This window comes from Epinephelus lanceolatus, chromosome 3 (genome assembly GCF_041903045.1).
Source record: "Epinephelus lanceolatus isolate andai-2023 chromosome 3, ASM4190304v1, whole genome shotgun sequence".
NCBI classification, from domain to species: Eukaryota; Metazoa; Chordata; class Actinopteri; order Perciformes; family Serranidae; genus Epinephelus; species Epinephelus lanceolatus.
The window spans coordinates 13,990,391-14,011,012 of record NC_135736.1 but is presented as its reverse complement, the minus strand read 5'-3'; the positions used below and the strand labels follow the sequence as shown (position 1 = coordinate 14,011,012).

General features: G+C 40.5%; 2 protein-coding genes across 2 annotated transcripts; both read left to right on the top strand.

Moving 5' to 3' along the window:
- The first annotated feature begins 7,426 nt into the window (after nucleotides 1-7,426).
- On the top strand, nucleotides 7,427-10,018 carry LOC117255006 (lysozyme g-like). The gene is made up of 6 exons (XM_033623540.2): nucleotides 7,427-7,844; nucleotides 8,680-8,718; nucleotides 8,826-8,903; nucleotides 9,023-9,237; nucleotides 9,334-9,484; nucleotides 9,575-10,018. The coding sequence occupies exons 1-6, from the start codon at nucleotides 7,592-7,594 to the stop codon at nucleotides 9,709-9,711; spliced, it is 873 nt and encodes a 290-aa protein (XP_033479431.1). The 5' UTR covers nucleotides 7,427-7,591; the 3' UTR covers nucleotides 9,712-10,018.
- A 5,381-nt stretch (nucleotides 10,019-15,399) lies between these two features.
- LOC117254896 (lysozyme g) lies at nucleotides 15,400-17,962 on the top strand. The gene is made up of 5 exons (XM_033623349.2): nucleotides 15,400-15,530; nucleotides 16,943-17,020; nucleotides 17,196-17,410; nucleotides 17,500-17,650; nucleotides 17,731-17,962. The coding sequence occupies exons 1-5, from the start codon at nucleotides 15,527-15,529 to the stop codon at nucleotides 17,865-17,867; spliced, it is 585 nt and encodes a 194-aa protein (XP_033479240.1). The 5' UTR covers nucleotides 15,400-15,526; the 3' UTR covers nucleotides 17,868-17,962.
- The last annotated feature ends 2,660 nt before the right edge of the window (nucleotides 17,963-20,622 follow it).

The following is a 20,622-nucleotide window of genomic DNA, read 5'->3' as shown; positions in this document are numbered from 1 at the left end:
AGGCCTCATATTTAGTAAATTGGGAATAATCATTCGCTTTTATAAGCACATAGAGCTGAGAATCATCATTGTAGTTGTGGAAATTAATCCCATGACTGAGTACAATTTGCCCAAGCAGTGAAAGGCAGAAAAGCAGAGGACTGACAACAGAGTCCTTTACTTTGCACTTTATACTAAAAAAAAAAAAAAAAAAAAAAAGAACCCACAAAAGTTTGAATTCCACAAATATTCTTTCTCAAAACATTTTTAATGAAAACAAAATGTATTTTGCATATTCAGCATTTCAGTTGGTCACATCAAATTACCCTTATAAAGACAGCACTGGTATAAACTACAGCTGTATTCTACAACAACCACATTTTTGAAGTGATGGCATCATGATTTATGATATAAAAAAAATAAATGGAACATTCTGCATAATGGGCACTTTTACTTTTGGTACCTTTTAGTATTTCTGATGCAAATACACAGCACCAGGAGAGCAGAGGTAAAGAGGATGGGTGTAGCACCATGCAGCCACAGAGCCGAGCAGACAAAAACCAGAAAGGGAGCAGGCAGGACTCGGAGTCGGAGACAGAAGGCTGAGCTGATTACCAGGGCAGAGACAACAGAGGCAGGTCAGGAACAGGCAGGGTCAGTACCAGGGAGTGAAACCAAGTGAATGCTTGAAAGTCTTGTATGGAGTTTGAAGAACAATCTGGCACTGAGCAACTGCTTATATGCAGGGAGTGCTGATGAGAAGCAGCTGTGTACACAGGTGAGTGGAGTTGGCTTGAGATGAAGGCGGTGTGGCTGGATGGCAGGGTGCAGGTGAATGGAAATTTACCAGGAGCAGGTGAGAGAGAAAGATGAGCAGAATGCAGGCTGTAACAGGCTTTAATCATCTTGATAACTCTGGATCTGGATCAGGGTGATCCAATTGATAGATGCTTTGAAAACTAGCACAAATGTAAGATGGATCAGCTGATCCTGGACAACATGAGATTTCCACATCTGGATCACTTGGAAATCCCATGTTTTGCTGTCCATTGATTGGACTTTTTTTGATTGGACTGTTTGTCAAATCCGGGAAACCATTCTCCCAAGTGTTTTCAGTGTGAAAGAAGGAATTATTAGGTGGAGGTCTTTGAGGCAGTGAAACTTCTTGACACACCACGTTTGGAGGATTTGGATCAGTGTCATCATCAAGAGTAGGAAACCCAATGTTTTTCCAGTCTGGGTACTTCTTCTCACCAGTTTCTTCAATGTCAGGCACGTCCTCAGTAGGAGAAGGGCTTGGAGGCAGTGGAACCTCCTAGGGCAGCAGGTTAAAAGGCTCACATGTCTGAGAGGCCACCTCTTCATCCAGAGCATCAGTGGGGGAAGGACTTGGGAGTCAGAGGAACCTCATGAGCCTGTATGCTGAGAGGCTGGGAAAACAGACAGGCCACTGCCACTTCATCATCCACAGAAGGAAACCCAATGTATGAAAAATCTGGGTACATCTTTTCATGGATGCTTCCCATGTCCAACATGTCATCAGCAGGCGGAGGACTTTGGAGGAAGTGGAATGTCAGCCAGCCAACTGAGGGGCATCATATTTAGAGCTTCATCTTCCCTGAGAGGCTGGGGAAACAGACAAGCTACTTTATCATCAAGAGAAGGAACGCTGATGTTTTTTGACTCTGGGTGCGTCTTCTCAGAAATGTCTCCCATGTAAAGTTCAGCATCAGCAGAACTGTGAGGCCGTGGAACATCCGGCGGCAGCAGGTTTCGATGCTTCAGATCACACTAAGAATGAAACCCAATGTTTTTCAAAAGCCTCTCATGGGTGTCCACCAAAGTGAAAGTACTTCCGGCGGTGGTAAGGTGGCTGCCTCTTTAAAGTTGCACACACTGCAAAAAACAACAACAACATACAATGCAAAAAGATTAAAAAAGACAAATGATCAGGATGGCTTCTATGATAATACCATTATGTATTTTATTTAAAGTCATATGACATTAGCTAGACAAAAGCAACACCCAAAACCATGGGTGGATAATGAGACGATGGGCCCCTGAACACATGCAAAAGGCCCCACCACCACCTCTACATAAGAGCAAGACACACAGACTTTGTGGTGGTTTTGCACCTTTTCATTGTTGTTTTGCATCTCTTTGTGTCTCATTTTGTGTTTACAGTTATGAAAATGAAGTTATGACACTTCAGCCCCCTGGGCCCATGCATGTTCAGTAATACATTTATGCCCAGATCCTGTCCATACTATAAGAAACAGGTATTTTAATGTCTACACTACCTCTACCTCTACCTCTACACTACCATCCATCCATCCATTTTCTAACCGCTATCCCAGCTGACATTGGGCGAGAGGCAGGGTACACCCTGGACAGGTCACCAGACTATCGCAGGGCTGACACATAGAGACAAACAACCATTCACACTCACACCTACAGACAATTTAGAGTCACCAATTAACCTGCATGTCTTTGGACTGTGGGAGGAAGCTGGAGTACCCAGAGAAAACCCACGCTGACACGGGGAGAACATGCAAACTCCGCACAGAAGGGCTCCCACACCCGAGATCGAACCAGGAACCCTCTTGCTGTGAGGCGACAGTGCTAACCACCACACCACCGTGCCGCCCTCTCCTGTTTTGTACTCTAATTAAATATGTTTTAAGTCTTCACCTTATTAAAAATTATCACCATAACAACCCAAAATGTTAGCATTGTATGTTTCTGCAAACTTCTAATAGTTTACTCTCGCACCAACACTGTGGTTAACGTGTGGTTAGGTTCAAGCACAAAAACCATGTGGTTATGGTGAGGAAAAGATGGCTTAAAATAGCTGGTTTTGGAAGCACCATCCCCACTGGAAAAAATCAGCAAGGGGTTGCAACTACGTTTGGTCTTTAAAAAGCTGCTGGAAACACAGCGATGACTTGCTAAATCACAACTGCTTTCTTTGTTTATTGGTCTCAAACAGTGGTCCATCTTTTCAGACCTTCCATTTTAAATTACTGAAGTCAAGACTGTCAGGTTCAGGGTGCGTTTTACTGACGTGTGTTCCATCGGCTCTTTGTAGGGGCTCTTCAAGACCATTTAGGTCATGGCCTTTTGCCTGAGAAAAGGTTACATTTTTATTGGTTAATTTGTTCACTGAGAAAGACATCAAGCACATAACTTTTCATTTTAGAAAACTTAAACAGAGAAGAGTAACTTACCATTGTGTGAGCCTTTTTCAGGCACTGGTCAGACCAAATGTCCATGGTGGATTTGGTTTGACAGTTCTGTAACATTACAGAAAGTTTTGTCCTAGGCCTGACTGCATTCGTACATTCGTATGTACATAATAGATAAAATAGTAGAAAATAATATGTGTATTGAGCAGAAAAAAAAAATATATTTCCTGTCTAACTCTACCTGTGCAGATGATGTGGTTTCATCACCTGAAATTATTGAAATTATTCTGTCTAAACCTTCCCTTACGGACGGATGGATGGATGGATGGATGGATGGATAGATAGATAGATAGATAGATAGATAGATAGAGACAACAACACAACAACATATAGTTCATCTCCTCATGGATCACACTCTGCCTAGGTTTTTACTCCTTCACTTAATTAGGTTTTTTTCTTTAAATTGTATGTCTGTCTCAAAATGTAACTGTGCTTTGGCAACACATATGAAATGTCTTGCCGATAAGCTTAGTGGTGGTTCTGTATGTTTTTGGTGTGTGTCTTTTTGGGTCTTCTTGTGTCTGTCGATGTTTTGTCTCTCTTTGGGGTAATCTTGTGTCTTTTGTTTGTTTTGTGTCTCTTTATGATCATTTTGTGTCTCTCTGCCGTCATTTTGTCTTTTTTTGTCATTTCATGTTTCTTTGTGATCATTTTTGTGTCTTTTTTGGTAATGTTGTGTCTCTTTGTAGCCATTTTGTGTCTGTTTTGTGCATGGGAATACTGTGTTGCTGTAAGCGTTGATGATGTGACTGGGCCAACTTGACCAGCATCAAGTCCTGGGCCCAGGTGTTCAGAAATAATCTGATCAGGTTTCAGCTATTGGATTGGATAAAATCTCGCAAATGGGTTGATTAAAAGAAAAGATGGATTCTGAAATCGGATTAGATCATTAACTCTACTTTTGTTTTTGATTTCAGTCAAACCTTCAGAGTGTATTGTTCAAAGCTTTTCAGTAGGATTGGGATATCTTTCAACCAAAAAAAACCCCAAGTTTTCTGATTCAGCAGAAGAGTGGACTCTGTGAATTTCAGGAACTTGTAAAATGGTCAAATATATGCACATTTAGTTCAGCTATTGTGCTTTTTGGGGTTGAGTTGGAGGAGAAAGAGGGAGAGACTTCAACAGAGCTAGCAGACCCTCATGACTCAACATGTAAACCTGGCGATTCTGTTATTACAGGAATCTGAGATTTCATAAATTTCATATTTTGTGTATATAGGTTACTATGAACTATTAGTTTTTTAAAGAGCTAGGTCTCACTCTGAAGTCGTCAAGATCTGGCACTTGGGCAGGGACTTGCAGCATCAGAAACCAATCCTTTAACATCAGCATGATACAAGGCCGGTCATCATTATAGTTTAGCAGCACCCGGCAGCATCCAGGCATACACGACGGGACAAGGATGAAAGTTAAGGCGGCTAAAGTCTTAGTGGGGCAGGTGGGAGAGGAGGTGGATGGGTCCAACAAACACCAACTTTCACCTGAGAAAGTGGTGATTGCATCTTGTAAGATTCTATAGCCAAACCCACTTCTTTTTTCCTAAACCTAACCACGTGTCTTTGTTGCTGAAACTCAACCATGTGTGGTTGTTGTTGAGGGAAAAAAAGTGAATTTGCGGTGTTGTACCAACATAAATTTCCTGTGAAAACAGAAGTGTGTCTTGAAAGAAAACAATGCATGTAACAGGCAGAACTTAACACAGTGTCCCAGATTGTCAACAACCAACACACCCAGGGTACCTTGCACGTCCTATGTCCATGACCAAACATCAAAATGTGACGAGGTCGGAGTGAGAATGTGTTGTAAAGGAAGATGTCCATGTGTTCATCAGTGTCTCCTACACAAAACCTGTCAAAGAGAGTTGATTTCCCGTGGCCCCAGATTGCAGAAACCATATCACAACCGGTGAAGGCTTGAGAAAAGAGCAGGTAGTGCCTTTGTCTTTCAGAGAGAGCTTTTGGATCTTCCTGACCTTGTAAGAGCCCTTCGACATGGTTCAGAAGAGTGGGTGATTGGTGTTTGAGCTATGGTGCACTAGCATTACTAGCACATCTGTATCTTCTGCCCGCACCTGAAAATAGTGTGCAAAGCATCTAAAACTGTGCCAAAAACTGTGCAACTGTCATTTTATTTAACAATGCTAATATTCTTGCTTTCTGAGGATAAATACACTTGCATTACAACATGGCAAATCAAAATACAGCACAACACAGCAAAATATCAACCACAGAATCTCAGTTGATGTAAGTACTGCAACAGTGCTTCATAATGACCTCAACAGTGTCATTTGTGGCAGCAGCCACAATCAAAGTGTCAGCATCGTTGTCACAGTGCTCCACGGTGATCGGATGTTTCTGAAATGTTGAAAAGAGGACATGGATGAGCTCACTCTTGTTATGAGTGTTATCCATGAACTTTGCCCTTGCCGTCAAATGTATCTTAACTGGTCGAAACTGCTGATCACAGCAGGAGTTCTTGGACACTGGATGTGGACATGAGCTGCTATAGCCATCGAAGACAAGAATGATCTTCCGAGAGCGACTGCCAAGACACCACATAGCTCAGGTAACTGTTGGCCATCTCCTGCCAAGTCTGACCTTGTTCCTACTTGACCATGTAGAGAAGTCATCTGCCATCGAGCACCAGACTGGAGAAAGGTTGGTCGTGTAATGGAAAATTACGAAATAACTATAAAACCCATCACTTGTATTAACTTTGGTCCAACAAATGCCTTTTGTAAGTTGCTCACTGATAGAACTCTCCAATGACTATCTCCCATGTAATTTAAAAATGCTTACACAATCAAATACCATACAGGATTCGTTATGTTTGTTTCATTCTGTTCAAGGCTAAGTCGACTTGTTGACCACAGAACCGGTCCTAGCCGGTCGACATCCTTGCAGGTGCGCGTACCTTCTTGTCAGTTTCCTCCCTAACTTGTCTATAAAGGAGTCCCAGCAAGGATACCTTTTGTCTACACTCTGCAGACTGCCTGCCATACCTGACCCTTTGTGCAAAGCATTAAAAGATTGAAAGACATCTCTGGTGTTTCAGATATCTTTATTTCAGACTCTCACATGCTCATATATTTTTGGAAACCACAGTGAGTGGTAAAGTCTTTTAGGCTGGTCTTGGAAAAACCTGCCTTGTTCACCTCCTTAATTTTCTGACCTTTGCAGCCAAACAAGGACAAGAGGAAAGGAGTAAGCTCATACTCTATGCTTGTCTTGAATATCATATCTTGTTGGGTGAAGATTAGCAGTCAGTTGAACAACTTGATTGAGTTTAGGGGAATCTTCTTGTCATTGACCTGTCATTTAATGTTTCTGAGCAATGACAGGGCCTGTACCTTGAACTTCACCTCCATGGTCTATGTCACTGTCTGTCCACCCAGCTTTATCTGCATCTCACTCCCTACCTCAGTGGTCTCTCAATGTTGACTGTGTTATCTGCAGTGCTCACAAATCCTCCTGAGAAGGACACAAGCAACTGCTTGTCTCGATCATGGCCATGGTGATATGTGTGGAGTGTATTGTGTCAGTCTATGATCCATACAATGGTTTGAGCATATCTTGCACCCGCTACTCCAAATTCACTCACTCACTGCGAATGCCAACCAACGGGAGAATGATTTTAACACCACCTGTTTTAACTATGGAGTTTAACGCCAACACTGGGGGGCGTCTTACTCTAGCTGTTGTAATATCTCTGAAAGAGTCAGTCTACTATAACACTGCGTGTTTTACATTGGGAAACTTACTGTGCACTTGTGCTTTTCCTAAAGTGAGACTTTAAATGCAGGACTTGTAACAGAATATTTTTGTTATTAAGCCAAATAAAAGATGTGAATCCTTCTTCCACCACTGGGCCAGACCCACAAACTAATAATCTTGACATGTTTTTCAGGAATATGCTCCATGAGAACATGACCATGCAATGAAGCTCTTAAGATTATATTTTGACACAGGATCTGTCTAAAAGAGATAAGTTGATAACACCTTAGTTTATAGCCTATTGTACCTCACTGCGGCAGTACCTATATAATTACACAGCAAAATAATAGACAACCAATTGAAACACAATGAATAAATAAAATGTGATTGGTAGAAAATGTCTCAGGGTTTGGTTGATGACTGTTGGGATGGGGGGAGTTTCCCAGTCAGGCATTAAATTCAGTGTACTTTCAGATTCACTCTGTTTGACTGCGCTCCGGCCTCTGGTCAGCTGCTGCCTTTCACAGTGCAGTTATAGGCTATCCCACAGCAGACTATTCCTAGTCCAGCTGTGCTCCACCAGTGAGGAGAGCTCCCAGCAGCAGCAGCAGCAGCAGCAGCAGTGTGTTCTGGTCCTCCGGCTGAGGTGCAGAGATGCCTCCCAAGTCCGTTAAACGCGCTATAACGGACGCGCTGGATGACTTGTCCGAGGAGCAAGTAAAAAGGTTCTGCTCCGTGGTACGGGACCGCAAGGAAGAGCCGCGGATCAGACTGGCAGATCTGGAGGGAAAAAGTCGTCCAGAAATTGCACGTGTCCTGGTTCAGTTGCACACCGAAGTCAAAGCTAAAGAGGTGGCTCTGGAGGCGCTGGGGGAGATTGGCTGCAACCAGCAAAAAAAGAGCCTCGGTGAGTTTAACACGCACACAAGGACACAAGTTTGGTGTCAGAAGTGATTTTTTTTACTTGTACACGAGAAGAGTCTTGAAGGATGATCACCACCTGCTTGGTTTTTGCAAATGTACTTCTGAATAATCGATGCACTTCTGTTAAAGAGCAGCACGGCACAGCCGTCTCCCTGCGCTTTCCATCCTTTTTTCTGTAATTCCTTTTTTTTAGGTTTTCCAAAAGATAAACATTGCGATGTAATACAAGACAACATATTACGTTATTTTAGTTAAGAACATAGAATACACAACAAAACTATACATTTGGTAACACATTGCCCGCACTTTTCCAGAGAAAATTATAGCGGAAGTGGATGGATGTTGTGTTGATGGTTGCTGCATCCCAAAATCTCTCTGAAATTAAAAGACTTTATTTCATATTGGTGCACCCTCCTATCAATTGCAGACAAGTAATACTCTATGTGCAAATTTGCGAATTTAATCTTTTTTCTTTTGGTACCGTGCCCCCAATGGCTTTTGCTATTTCATTGTCCTCTGCTCTTGCTTTCCACATTCACTCCCTTATGTTAGTTTTTTGTCTCAAAGTCCATGCAACAAAAGTGTTTCAGAGGCATAGAAGATATTTCACAATGTTTTTTTTTTTTTTTTTTTTTTTTTTTAAATCAGTCAGCGATAACTAGAATTCATTTTCACTTTCATTTTAAGCCTATACCTGCCTGCATTCACACCCTTTGTCTACGGTTATCAGATAATGCTCATAATTATATCAGTACAGTCTGTTAATTATTAATTGTTTAGGTGCTGTTAAACATTGTGTGTGTTTTGTGTATTTCCAGCTGAGGAGTTCGGTGAGGCTTCAGTGGCACCTGTTTCCAGTAAGTGATTGATTTTGATTGGTTCAGGAGACTTTAGGTCCTCGTGATATGTGCTCTTGTTGATGTACAAGTGTGTTGAAGAAAAATATTCTAATAAACATTTGTAGGGTACGGAAACATCATGTTGGTGGAAACTACCGGCGCCTCACAACAAACAGCTCAGCAGGACAAGCTGAAATACTCAGGTAAAAACAGATCCACCCATCTACAGTTACATAATTATCTATATTTATGCTGTAGTTGTATCAATAGATTGACAAGACTGAGCCCTGATCCCTGTTCTCTCCTTGATTACTTTCTAAAGGTGTGAAGGCGTCATACGCCATGGCTGAGACTGATCTGGTGGAGATGAACAAATACAAAACCATCATCCAAAATGCGGCTCGTCAGAAAGGACTTGATCCAGCTCTCATTGCTGCACTCATTTCCAGGTCATGCAGGGCTGGAAAGACACTGACGGCAGGCAAGGGGTGCTATGACGAGAAGAGAAAAGCCTATAATACCTACGGGCTGATGCAGGTCATAACCATACTCTTTTATGCACTCTCCAGTGTCTTGTGTTACAGTGCAAAACAGTTGTGTTTATCTGAACTTTATTACCTAATATTTCCATAGATTGATATCAATCCAAATGGAGGTGGACACATCCCAAAAGGCGCATGGGACAGTGAGGAACACCTCTGCCAAGCCATTGACATCCTGCTGTATTTCATGTTGCGCATCAAGCATGCATTTCCAGACTGGACCAAGGAGCAGCAGCTGAAAGGTATATTGTTTCACTGAATTATTAGACTTTCATGACAAACTGGCCTCACACTTTGTTTTGCTTTGCTCTAATTTGTATTGGTCTCTGCAGGTGGGATAGCAGCCTACCATGCAGGGGATGGGAACATCCACTCCTATGAAGAGGTGGACGCCAAAACCTGGTGTGGAGACTACTCCAACGATGTTATTGCCAGGGCTCAGTGGTACAAAAGCGAGGGTGGCTTTTAAGCCGTCAGCAATCATGTATGAAATGATGCACGTAACGAATGGAGATTCCTCTTTTAAAATTTCTAGTCGTCGTCATTTCTTATAAATGATATATTTTTCAGCAACTGCAGCTCAACAGAATCATCCAAAACATTTGTCTAAACAGTTAAAATGATTGATTACATAAATTAGCATACCATTGTAATCATATGTGTCAATGTGTTTTAAATACATTTACGAATTGTTTTAAACTTGACTGTTAATCATTTGTAATTTTACAATAATATGTACATGTAACAGGTAATAAATGCTTTACAACACACTTAAAGGATTTGTTTGTGTGTAATCATATATAATTACATGTGATAACAGCTTTTACTGTACTGGTGTCTTTGTTGAGCAGGGCCAATGGCCAGCATCTGGATTTTATCAGAATTTAGAAGTAGGAAATTACAGAACTTTACTGCCAAAATTGGGCCCTGGAGGTAAATTTTAAGAAAACCCAAATCATTGTGCTTTCAATAAAAAAACAAAACAAACAAAAAAGACCCCCCAGATGTCTTGAAAACAAATACCTGAATAAAACCCTGATTAAACACACCAAAAATATACTTACCTTGGCCTGACCCTATCTGCATCAGGAAATTTCAATATGCAATAAATGCCCTCAAAGAAAAAGCATGTAGAGCATTGTACACAATAAAAACCAAATTACTGAGCTTTTATTTTCCAATCAGAATATGGACAAAAATATTTGGCAATGTAATTTTACCAATAGCATTTTATGGAAGTGAGATCTGGGGCCCGCTGAGTGGATTGGAGCATGACTCATGGGACAAACACCCCATAGAAACCCTCCACACCAAATTTTGCAGAAGAACTCTGACTGTCCAGAGGAACATGCCAAGTAACACCTGTCAGGCAGAAATGGGGAGCTTTTCGTTACTATTAAACATCCAAATATGGGCCTTAACATTTTGGACACATTTAAATTTGAGCCCAAAAGACACACTTCAATTTAAATCACTACAAACCCAAGAACTAAACCCTGAAAACAGTCCCTTCAGTCAGCTGATGATGAAACTAAACAACCAGACTCCCATGAGCACTGAGCCAAAACAAACAAACAGAATTAAAAAATATATAAATCAATCAAAAGATCTATACCTGCAATACAAGAGAAGTCAAACAAAAACACAAAGTAGACTAAATTGTTATTTGAGCCTGAACAGAGAATATAAATTGGCTGAATATCTGCACCCTGTCAGAGACAGGAAACAGAGACTGATCCTGACCGAATACAGGCTGAGTGACCATCAGCTGGCAGGAGAAACAGGGACACAGACATGGCTGCCCAGAGAAGACCATCTTTGTCATCACTGCTCAACTGCTGAGGTAGACACAGAAATGCATTTCCTCCTCCACTGTAAAAAGATCTCCTCAGTCAGAGATTTTGGAGAAATAACCAAGAAAATCCCAGACTTCCTTACATTGACCCCACAACAGAAACTGGCAGTTCTCCTGGGTGAAGGGACAACAGCTCATCTGGCAGCTAAATATGTAACTGCCTGCCACAGCCTGAGGGACTAACAACTAATATGTATTCATTTGTAAAAAAAAACAAAAAAAAAAAAACTTCAACAACATTAAAAGCTATTAAAGCTATTTGAACTGAATTGAACTGAAATTACATGACATGCAGTATTCCACAGTAGACATGAGAGGCCTCTTCTTTAGTAATATGGGAATAATCATCTGCCCTTATAGATACATAGAGCTGAGAATCATCAGTGTAGCTGTGGAAATTACAGTTTTTCTTGATTGCTTTGATGCAGCAGTCAACTCAAACTCCACATTTTCAAAACAGTTAAAACACAGGCCGAAACAGTGGCACTCATGGTCAAAATGATACATTTTGTTTGCAAAAGGCTCTAACCGTGCCAAAACATTTACAGTTTTTCTCGATTGTTTACACACATTTTCTGAAAGCATGCCTCATACTCTCAGAACTCTACACACAAATCAAAAAACGCACACACAATGGGCAAAACCCCTCAATTCTCCTGCAAAATGAAACTTTACATTCAAAACAATGTTATTTCTTCTCAAAATGGTATTTTGTTTTCAAATGACACACACAAACCATCATATGAATAGACATTTATAAGAACCAGTTGAACACTGATGTGCTTAATGTAAAACACTATGATGAATGGAAAACACTTCTTCTCCATTCATCATAATGACTTAGGCCTTTTTTTTGTTCAGTGTTACACTTACTACAGACAGTACATACATAAGTGTGTTGTAAAATATTTTAGAATATTTTTTTTATACTCAGAACACACAAATACACCGTAACAAATATATTTTATTTTTCCCACAAAAACAATGTACACAGTGTACATCCCAACCAACACAAAGTTGCACACACAGTGGTCTACATACAAAACAACAGATGAATTTACTGTATACAGTTACAGTAAAGAAACAAAAAACTATGCTGCATCCTCTCTTCTGTTTCGGTCTGGCCACAGCACCTCATCCACATCACAAGCAATGTTTTCCCTGGCCAAGCAGCGGGGGAAATATCGCCTAGCATGACAAATCCAGCCATGAAAAGCATCAACTGCTATATCTCCACATGCGTCTACCATAGCTTGGAGAAGGGGTATACACGTTTGTGGATTTCAGTCATACACTTTCCATCTCCAGGCAGAAAAAGTGGCTCGGATCTCATCAGAGATTACGGTCCTTGGCCTTCCTCGTCCTCGTCCTCCCCATCCTCCTCCTCTTACTCTCATTCCTCTGGCTCTGGCTCTGCCTCTGTTTCCAATGTTGGCATCCATTGCTCCAAAACAGAAAAGCTCACCTGTTGCCCTTTTATGCTAAAGCTCTGATTGCTAATTGTAAAACTGTGTGACAGGTGTTTGCCCATGTGATGAGTCAGTGTGCATAGTAGGGCAATTAACTTTAGAATTTTGAATGACAGTGTGTTCTTTGTGAAAACAAGAGATTTTCTTCATAAAAATTGTGCCAAATGCAGAGAATTGTGTGTAGTGTTTTGAAAAAAATGTGTTTTAGAACTGCAATTTGAGTGTAAAGCAGGAATTGTGCTTGTACTTTAGCAGAATTGGTTCAGGGGGTTGGTGCATGAGTTACATGTTGTGGTCATTGTGTCTCAAGTACCAGTATTTGTGTGTAAACAATTGAGAAAAAATGTAAAATATGCAACAAAAGCAAATTTTGTTGTCAAACAACACAACTTGCAAACAAGTGTATGAGCTCTTCCAATCAACCATTACACAGTGGACAACAAAATACAAAATACAACACTCAGTGCGAATCAGTGCACCATTGCTCGTTATTGTAGCCTATTACTGTACGTAGCTTTCATGCCAGTGCCATTTGTTGTCAAAAATGGCTGAAAACTGAAATATTGTAAATATTACACAAAATACATGTAAACCAAAATAAAATATATTAGAGTATAAGAAATTAAGAAAAAAAATCTATTACAGTAAACTATAAAAATCTATTATTGTAAAGTATAAGAAATAGCCACTATTGATACTCAGTCTTTTCTGTCTTAGACCTCTTCCATCCATGTTGGCAAAGAACAACACAGACGCTGCACCTTTTAAGGCCTGCAGACCGATTGCTAATTGAAGATTTGTGTGAAGGAGTGTCAAACAGGTGCTTCAGTGATTTCATACTGATGTAGGTAGTTTCTAATAGTTAGGAACAGATGGTTTCTGTTTGGTTACCATAGCTAGAACAATGGAGTTTGGACTGCTTGAATGACATCCGTGTTAACTGTTCTGCAAAAGGGTGGGGAAAATGTGTCAATCCAATGAGAAAGGGTTAACACATTTGCAAGAGGTGTCTTGTGCTCTGCTGAGACAGTGATGATGAAAACCGAGTGGATCCCAGTTTCTTTAAGCAGGTCAAAGCAATCAAGAAAAACTGTAATTCCATGACTAAGTATAATATGTCCAAGCAGTGGAAGGCAGAAAAGCAGAAGACCAAGAACAGAGCCCTGAGGCACTCCATATCTCACCCCAGAAAATACTGAGGTGGTATCACTGTTGAAAACAGTGTTCTTTCAGAGAGGTAAGATTTTAACCAATGCGACAGCCTGGCCAGAGACACCAAATTGATTTTCTGTTTAGTCTGTTTAGGGGTACACAGTTAGTAATAGTGTAAAAAGCTGTGCAGTAAAAAGTACCAAGTAGGAATCTAAATCCTAGTAAGCAGATCACTCACAATGTAGGTAAGCACCATTTCATTGGAGTGGCAGGTCCTGGAAACAGATGAAAATGGTTCAAAAAGATTACTGTTAAATATGTGGGCTGAACATTGTTGAGATTCAACTTTTTCTGGTACTTCTGAAAAGAATGGTTAGACACATTTCATTTAGATATTCTTGATGGAGGTTTAACCACAGCAGTCTTATAGCTAGTATTCAGCATTGTAGGTGCAAAAGATGTTTAAAAACATTTAAGCTGGTAGGGGTTTGCAAAAGCATGACTTTCATTATCACTCTGTTCCTGCAGTGATGTGCACATTGAGCCAAGCTGGAAAGTACAAACTGTGAATGGTGACACAAGCTTGTGGCTTTACCTCACATCAATGGGGTCAAGGCCACTGATTATTTTTGTACTACATAGGGAAAGTAAAAGTTCCTGCTGCAACATAAACTTTGAGACTTTGCGTGATAGTGTGAAGGCAAAGTCTCAAAGTTTATGTCGCAGCAGGAACTTTTACTGACAGTGATAGTTAAAGGAAAACACCCATTTCTTGTAAACTGTGCTGTGTGATATGAGGCATGTGGAAAATGTTTCTAGGCTTGGATAAATGAATGTTCAGCATGCTAATATGCTTACAATCCCAACGCCAATATGCTCATGTTTAGAAGGTATAACATGATGGATGATGAAATATGTGTATTTCCTTTTATTATTATTATTCTATGTGTGTGTGTGTGTGTATTTCTGCACTCAAGTAACCATCTTTGCTTTGTATCTAGTCACACCCTGTGTTGTCATGTCATGCAGAAAATAACTTTCCCGTTGACTGCTTACACAAGCGCTAACTGAAGTCAGAGCATTACAGTTTTACTGTTGTCCTGCACAGGAAGGAAACCCCCCTATAAGCGAGCATCTGCTGTCAACAGTGCTGAACCTTTGACTGTGCATCATGAGAACATGAAGAATAAAAGACAAAGGTACATTTTATTGGGTCTGAAGTTGGAAAACTCAAAAATAAAATGTTGCTCATGCAATTACTCTGAGTAATGTTGAAAGTAAATAAACGCCTGTATACTGCCTCTGCAGATTTCAGTAACTGGCCTGCAAAATATCTGCAAGCTCAATAACTTATAGTAAGGAATAAAAATGAAACAGATTTGTGTGCAAATCTCAATATCCCTCATTTGGAGTCGTGGTGCAATCTGCACACATTATACTGAAAGTTGCATTTACTACTTTGTCTGGTTTACAACCTGCCACAGTCAGTCTGCCACAGGCTGAATGCCCTGCAAGCTGCTGCAACTTTTAAACTCAGTCGAGGCCATTTCTTGTAAACCAGCTGCTTTCACCTGATTATCCCTCTGCTATTCACTGGTAAAACATCCAGGCCTGCTTAATAACGCCCCCTGCAAGCGAGAAATAGAATAGCAGATAGGATGAGCAAGTCATTGGGAAAGTGAAAGTAAAATCCTGACATAAATACGGCCATTATCCTGTGTATGTGCACCAGATGAGACAGAGGGACACTGCGTGACTGTTCTCGTATTCCACTTTCAAGGAGACCTGTAGAAGAGGAAACGATCAAAATGGGTGGGTGCTTTTGTTATTTTATCGCTGATATAACTTAAATTTTAAGCTTTAAATCACATGACGTGGTGGAAAAGAGACTCAACTCTATTACTTGTGTCAAAGTAGAGATACTCTTGGTCAAATTTTGTGTTATAAATAAAGTGTTAAGATTTAATATGAGTGAAAGTACTTGTGTGAATGCTTTAAAAATACTGATGTGTCTTTTAATGTCAACAGGTTGTGCGTTTACAGCACCCAATGCACCTGTACTGGCGCCCATAGAATGGAAAAGCTTGTAGCATATGAAACAAAGCTTACAGAAATGACTATAGAAACACAATTAAGTCGTCAAAGGGACAGCCATTCTCGTTTTCATTGTTTATTTATTTAGTTTTGCGCGCAGCAAACGGAGCAAATATTTAAAAGGATTTGAATCTTCATTTCAAAAATCTCAGACACGGACTTCAGATGTGGTCAGGGGTGCGCTGGTGGTGAGGAACTTTTGTTACCACCGACAAGTTCAAACTGAACTGTTTAAATCTTTCAGCAAGAAGAGCACAGTTGGAGAGCCTGTCTTGCAATGGGATCACTCTCCAGCCCAGATGTCAGCCAGGGGCGTAAAGTGTGTGTGTGGGTGCAATGGCCCTCTCCTTACTTCCACCTTGCGCGGACCACACCCATCTATGAACTCAGCCTTCATTATGATCTCAACCACACACACAGCTGTAAAATTTTGTCAGCCAGGGTGGTAAAGTGTGCGGTGGGGGGCCCCCTGACTCAGACCACACCCTTCTTCAAACTGCAGGTTGCAACAGTATTGTGTTAACAAAATCTGTCCACAAACAGAAAGACACCTGGCAAAACACTCAAAACGGCTTCTGTAGTATCTCTTGCACTAATGGGTGACCACATTTCACCATGGCAACACACACGCACACACAACTTGAAATCAATTCTAGCCATTGCCACATTGTCCCAGCTGGTAAAGAAAAGAAAACTCATCCCCTGACCTCAAAGCTATACTTCAAATGAACAAGTAACAGTAACAATCATAAAAAAATGTAGTGGAGTCAAAAGTAAAATATTTGTCTTTTAAGTGTAGTTGAATAAAAGTCATAAGCATCCAAAAAAACAATGTTTAAGTAAAGTGCAGATACTCAGAAACTGTACTTAAGTACAATACTCAAGTAGATGTACTTCGTTATTGTCCGCCCCATAGAGTGCACCTGTCTTTTACTCTTGTTTCAATCTGTACTTTTGTAGGTCTTTAACTATACATGCTATGTACAGGTTACACATGTTACGGTCGCTCCTGTTTGTTAATATGTGTTTGTTATGTAACTGTACAGTCCTTTCAAGTCCTTACACTATGTGCTAATGTCGATTTTTGGGTGTGTTGGTGAAAACTAATCTAAAAAACTGAACGTTACCAGGTTATGGAAACATCATGAATGTTGAAACTACTGGTGCATCATGGCAAACGGCTCAGCAGGACAAGCTGGGATACTCAGGTAAATACTGCTAGAGACACATTTGCTGCTTTGATCAAAAATAGTAGAAAAAAAATAACCATGTAGCCATCATCTAACCATCTGTGTGTGTGCATTTACATTGTTAGGACACAGTCGCATTTGTTGCACTAAGGTCAAACTGTATTTCTGCTCTCTGTGTGACTTCTCTCTGAAGGTGTGAGGGCATCACACACCATGGCAGACACTGACTCAGGCAGAATGGAGAGGTTCAGGTCTAAAATCAACTCCGTGGGAGCAAAATACGGAATCGATCCAGCTCTGATTGCCGCCATCATCTCCAGAGAGTCCAGGGCTGGAAATGTATTACATAATGGCTGGGGAGACTATGACTCAAACAGAGGAGCGTACAACGCCTGGGGACTGATGCAGGTTGTAATAAATACTACTGCTCCTCACATCCTCTTAGCAGAGCCTCACATAACAGCAGTGTTCATCCATTTTCATTTCCATTTCTGTAGGTTGATGTTAATCCAAATGGAGGTGGACACACTGCGCGGGGTGCATGGGACAGTGAGGAACACCTCTCTCAAGGTGCAGAGATCTTGGTTTATTTTATTGGACGCATCCGCAACAAATTTCCTGGCTGGAACACGGAGCAGCAGCTGAAAGGTTTGTTTTATTGAGTCAGTAGGCTGAAACTCTCTTCCCACTTTTTTTCGCTTTGTTCTCATTTGTGTTTGTCTCTGCAGGAGGAATAGCAGCCTACAATATGGGGGATGGGAACGTCCACTCTTATGATAACGTGGATGGCAGAACAACAGGTGGAGACTACTCCAATGATGTTGTTGCCAGAGCTCAGTGGTACAAAACCCAGAAAGGCTTTTAAAACCTGAAGCTGTGTCCACATCAGAAATCACTGTAACTGTGCAATGTGTGCTCTGTGTCGAAACTTTTCCTAAATAAACATAATGCAAAGCAAAACGATTGTGGTGATTGACCTTTTAAATCCTTATAATGTATTTTTAACAACTGTAGCCCATCAGAAGCATCCATAACTGTCGTATGAACAGTTAATGAATGCCTAATGGTTAAATTACCATATCGTAGTCATGTTTAATTAGTTTTGTATACATTAAAAAATCATTTTAAACTTGGCTGTAAACAATGTGAACAGTATATAAGCAGTTAATAAAAGCTGTAGGGTGTGTGTAATCATATGTGATTACATCTATGTTATACTGTGTTATCAGCATAAAGAGATGGGTGCTGCCTGTGGCACTGACCTAAAAGCCATTTTCACTCCTTCTTTCATGGATACTGTGTTATGTTTGTTTGCAGCATATACTAGAAATGATAATGTTTACAAGCATGGGAAAGCACCATTATTCAAGTTATTACAATTTTGAAAGATACGACTACGTCCCTCCCACCCTGCGCTCCCAACCAGCGCTGATTGTCTTTTTTAAGTCATCACAAAAATGATCACCCTTAAGGTGTTTGTCCAACTGAGCATTACAGAAAGCGTTCATTTCAGGGTTGGATCAGATTACGTTAAAATGACATGTCAATTTTTGTAATTATTACAGTAAGCCATTGTATTAAAAAAAAAAAAGAATCCAGTCCCAATAATTTTGGATTACATTTGGATTACTGCAAAATCAAACACTGCAAGTATTGCACCTTACACACACACAAAAAAAATATGCATCCACATTATCTTGAGTTCCGCAAACACTCTTTGTCAAAACATTTTTGATGTTGCATTTCCGCTGGTCAAATCTAATTACCCTTACAAAAACAGCCCTGGCACAAACTACAGGTGTACCGTGTGTATATTGCAACTTCACATTTTTGAAGTCGAAGCGATGACGATTTTGCCAGAAGCGTAAAGTTGTTTTGGTGGGACTGCTGCTGCTTGAACCTTTCATCTTGACTCAATTCTCTCTCTTGACTCTGCCCTTTTCTCTCCAGTCTGATCATCACAAAGTGAAGCACTCTAAGAAACCCTGTATGTCAGAAGTGCTTTTCATGTTTTTAATTAGATAAGCAGGATTTCACTCTAACACTAGAATTGTGGTCATCCTTACTAACTCCCATGGCACTCTAAGAAGCAGGTTCAAATCTCTCCACAGTTTTGCAAAGAGCAGCGTAGTGTCTCTCATCTATTTCGTGAAGTTAGGAGATGGAGGTGCTTGTTTGATCCAGGAGAGAAGAATGAGGAAATCAATGAGGTAAATGCTATGACTATATAAGGCCTGCCTGTATGGGGTTTCAGGAGTAGGTCCAAATAATGCAAAAAAGGGGTCTGGAGTGATGTCTTCTTTGAAATATCTTTGTAAAGGTGCTACAAATGTTGGCCCACACTGTGCCAAAGTTGGGGCAGGACCAGAACATGGGTATGTTATCTTCCACCACCTTGACAGTAAAGGCATGAAGGGTCTACACTGGGGAAAATCTTTGGCAGCAGCAGGTTTGGATCCATATCAGGAGTTATAATTGTTGACAAATATGTTAATAAGCACTTACAATGTCTTATGCTATGAGGAGTGTGATATTACTGAAAGCTCCAGAACAGCTAATAGACCTCAATCACTGTGTTAATTTGATGAAATGTAAGTGATAAAAATACATGTGGAATTAAGGCGCGATGTTTATCACCACCCTTTGTACCTTGCAGTGATGTGCACATGCAGAACTGGAGAGTACAAACTGTGAAGGATTACACAAGCTTGTGGCTCTGTTACACCGATGGGGTCAAGGCTGCTGCTGATTGTCTGTGTCTTTTACTTTCGGTAACTGCATAGTTACCGAAAGTAAAAGTTCATCTGCAACTTCTACTTTGAGATTTTTCTTTCACACTCTCACAAGTGTGCAGAGCAAATTAGTAGCTAAAGAAAGATAACAACAGTTTTTAGGCTTTTCAGCTCTTTAGATTTTAACTCCTATTTCAGCTGTTCCTTCATGACTCAATGCAACTCAAGCTAGTAAATTCTAGTTTGGTATCATGAAAAACTCTTTATCTCTAGATGATATTTCAACATAGAAACCCTTCCCATGTGGTAGCTTAGCCAAAGATATCAACCTTCATTGGCACCTACAGTTAAACCAAAGAATGAAAAAGCCATTCTCATTTAAGGTCTCAGAGTGCTGACATGCATCATGGTTTTCATAGACAAACACATTTGTATGTGCTGCTTTATAACCTATTTTCACTGACTTTGTTTGGATTCAACAAAGATCATTTTGTGGTAAGGGTACCCCCTACGTGCACATATACATCCAGAACAGGTCATATCTGATGGTTACATGTGAAAAAAAACTAATGTTTGGATATAAATTACATACAAATATAATGTTTTAAAGCAGACATATGCACTTCTTTGTCTGATGCTGTGACATAACGTTACTCCACACTGTGTGGTTTACAGCCCACCACAGTACGCTGCTCACTGAGCAGACCAAATAAATAACCTGTGCCTTTTGCAGTTAGTGATGGGAATTTCTTGTAAATCAGCTGCTTTCCCCTCCACTTTCCTCACTGGCAAAACATTCAGGCCTGCTTAATAACGCCTCCTGCAGGTGATAAATAGAATAGCAGACAGGATGAACAAGTCATAATGAAACTGAAAGTTATCACGCAC

Coding starts and splice junctions, on each gene's coding strand:
- LOC117255006 (XM_033623540.2), top strand. CDS start 7,592: ATGCCTCCCAAGTCCGTTAAACGCGCTATAACGGACGCGCTGGATGAC. Junction 7,845..8,679: donor CCAGCAAAAAAAGAGCCTCG/GTGAGTTTAACA, acceptor GTGTATTTCCAG/CTGAGGAGTTCGGTGAGGCT. Junction 9,238..9,333: donor ATACCTACGGGCTGATGCAG/GTCATAACCATA, acceptor ATATTTCCATAG/ATTGATATCAATCCAAATGG.
- LOC117254896 (XM_033623349.2), top strand. Junction 17,021..17,195: donor GGACAAGCTGGGATACTCAG/GTAAATACTGCT, acceptor TTCTCTCTGAAG/GTGTGAGGGCATCACACACC. Junction 17,411..17,499: donor ACGCCTGGGGACTGATGCAG/GTTGTAATAAAT, acceptor CCATTTCTGTAG/GTTGATGTTAATCCAAATGG.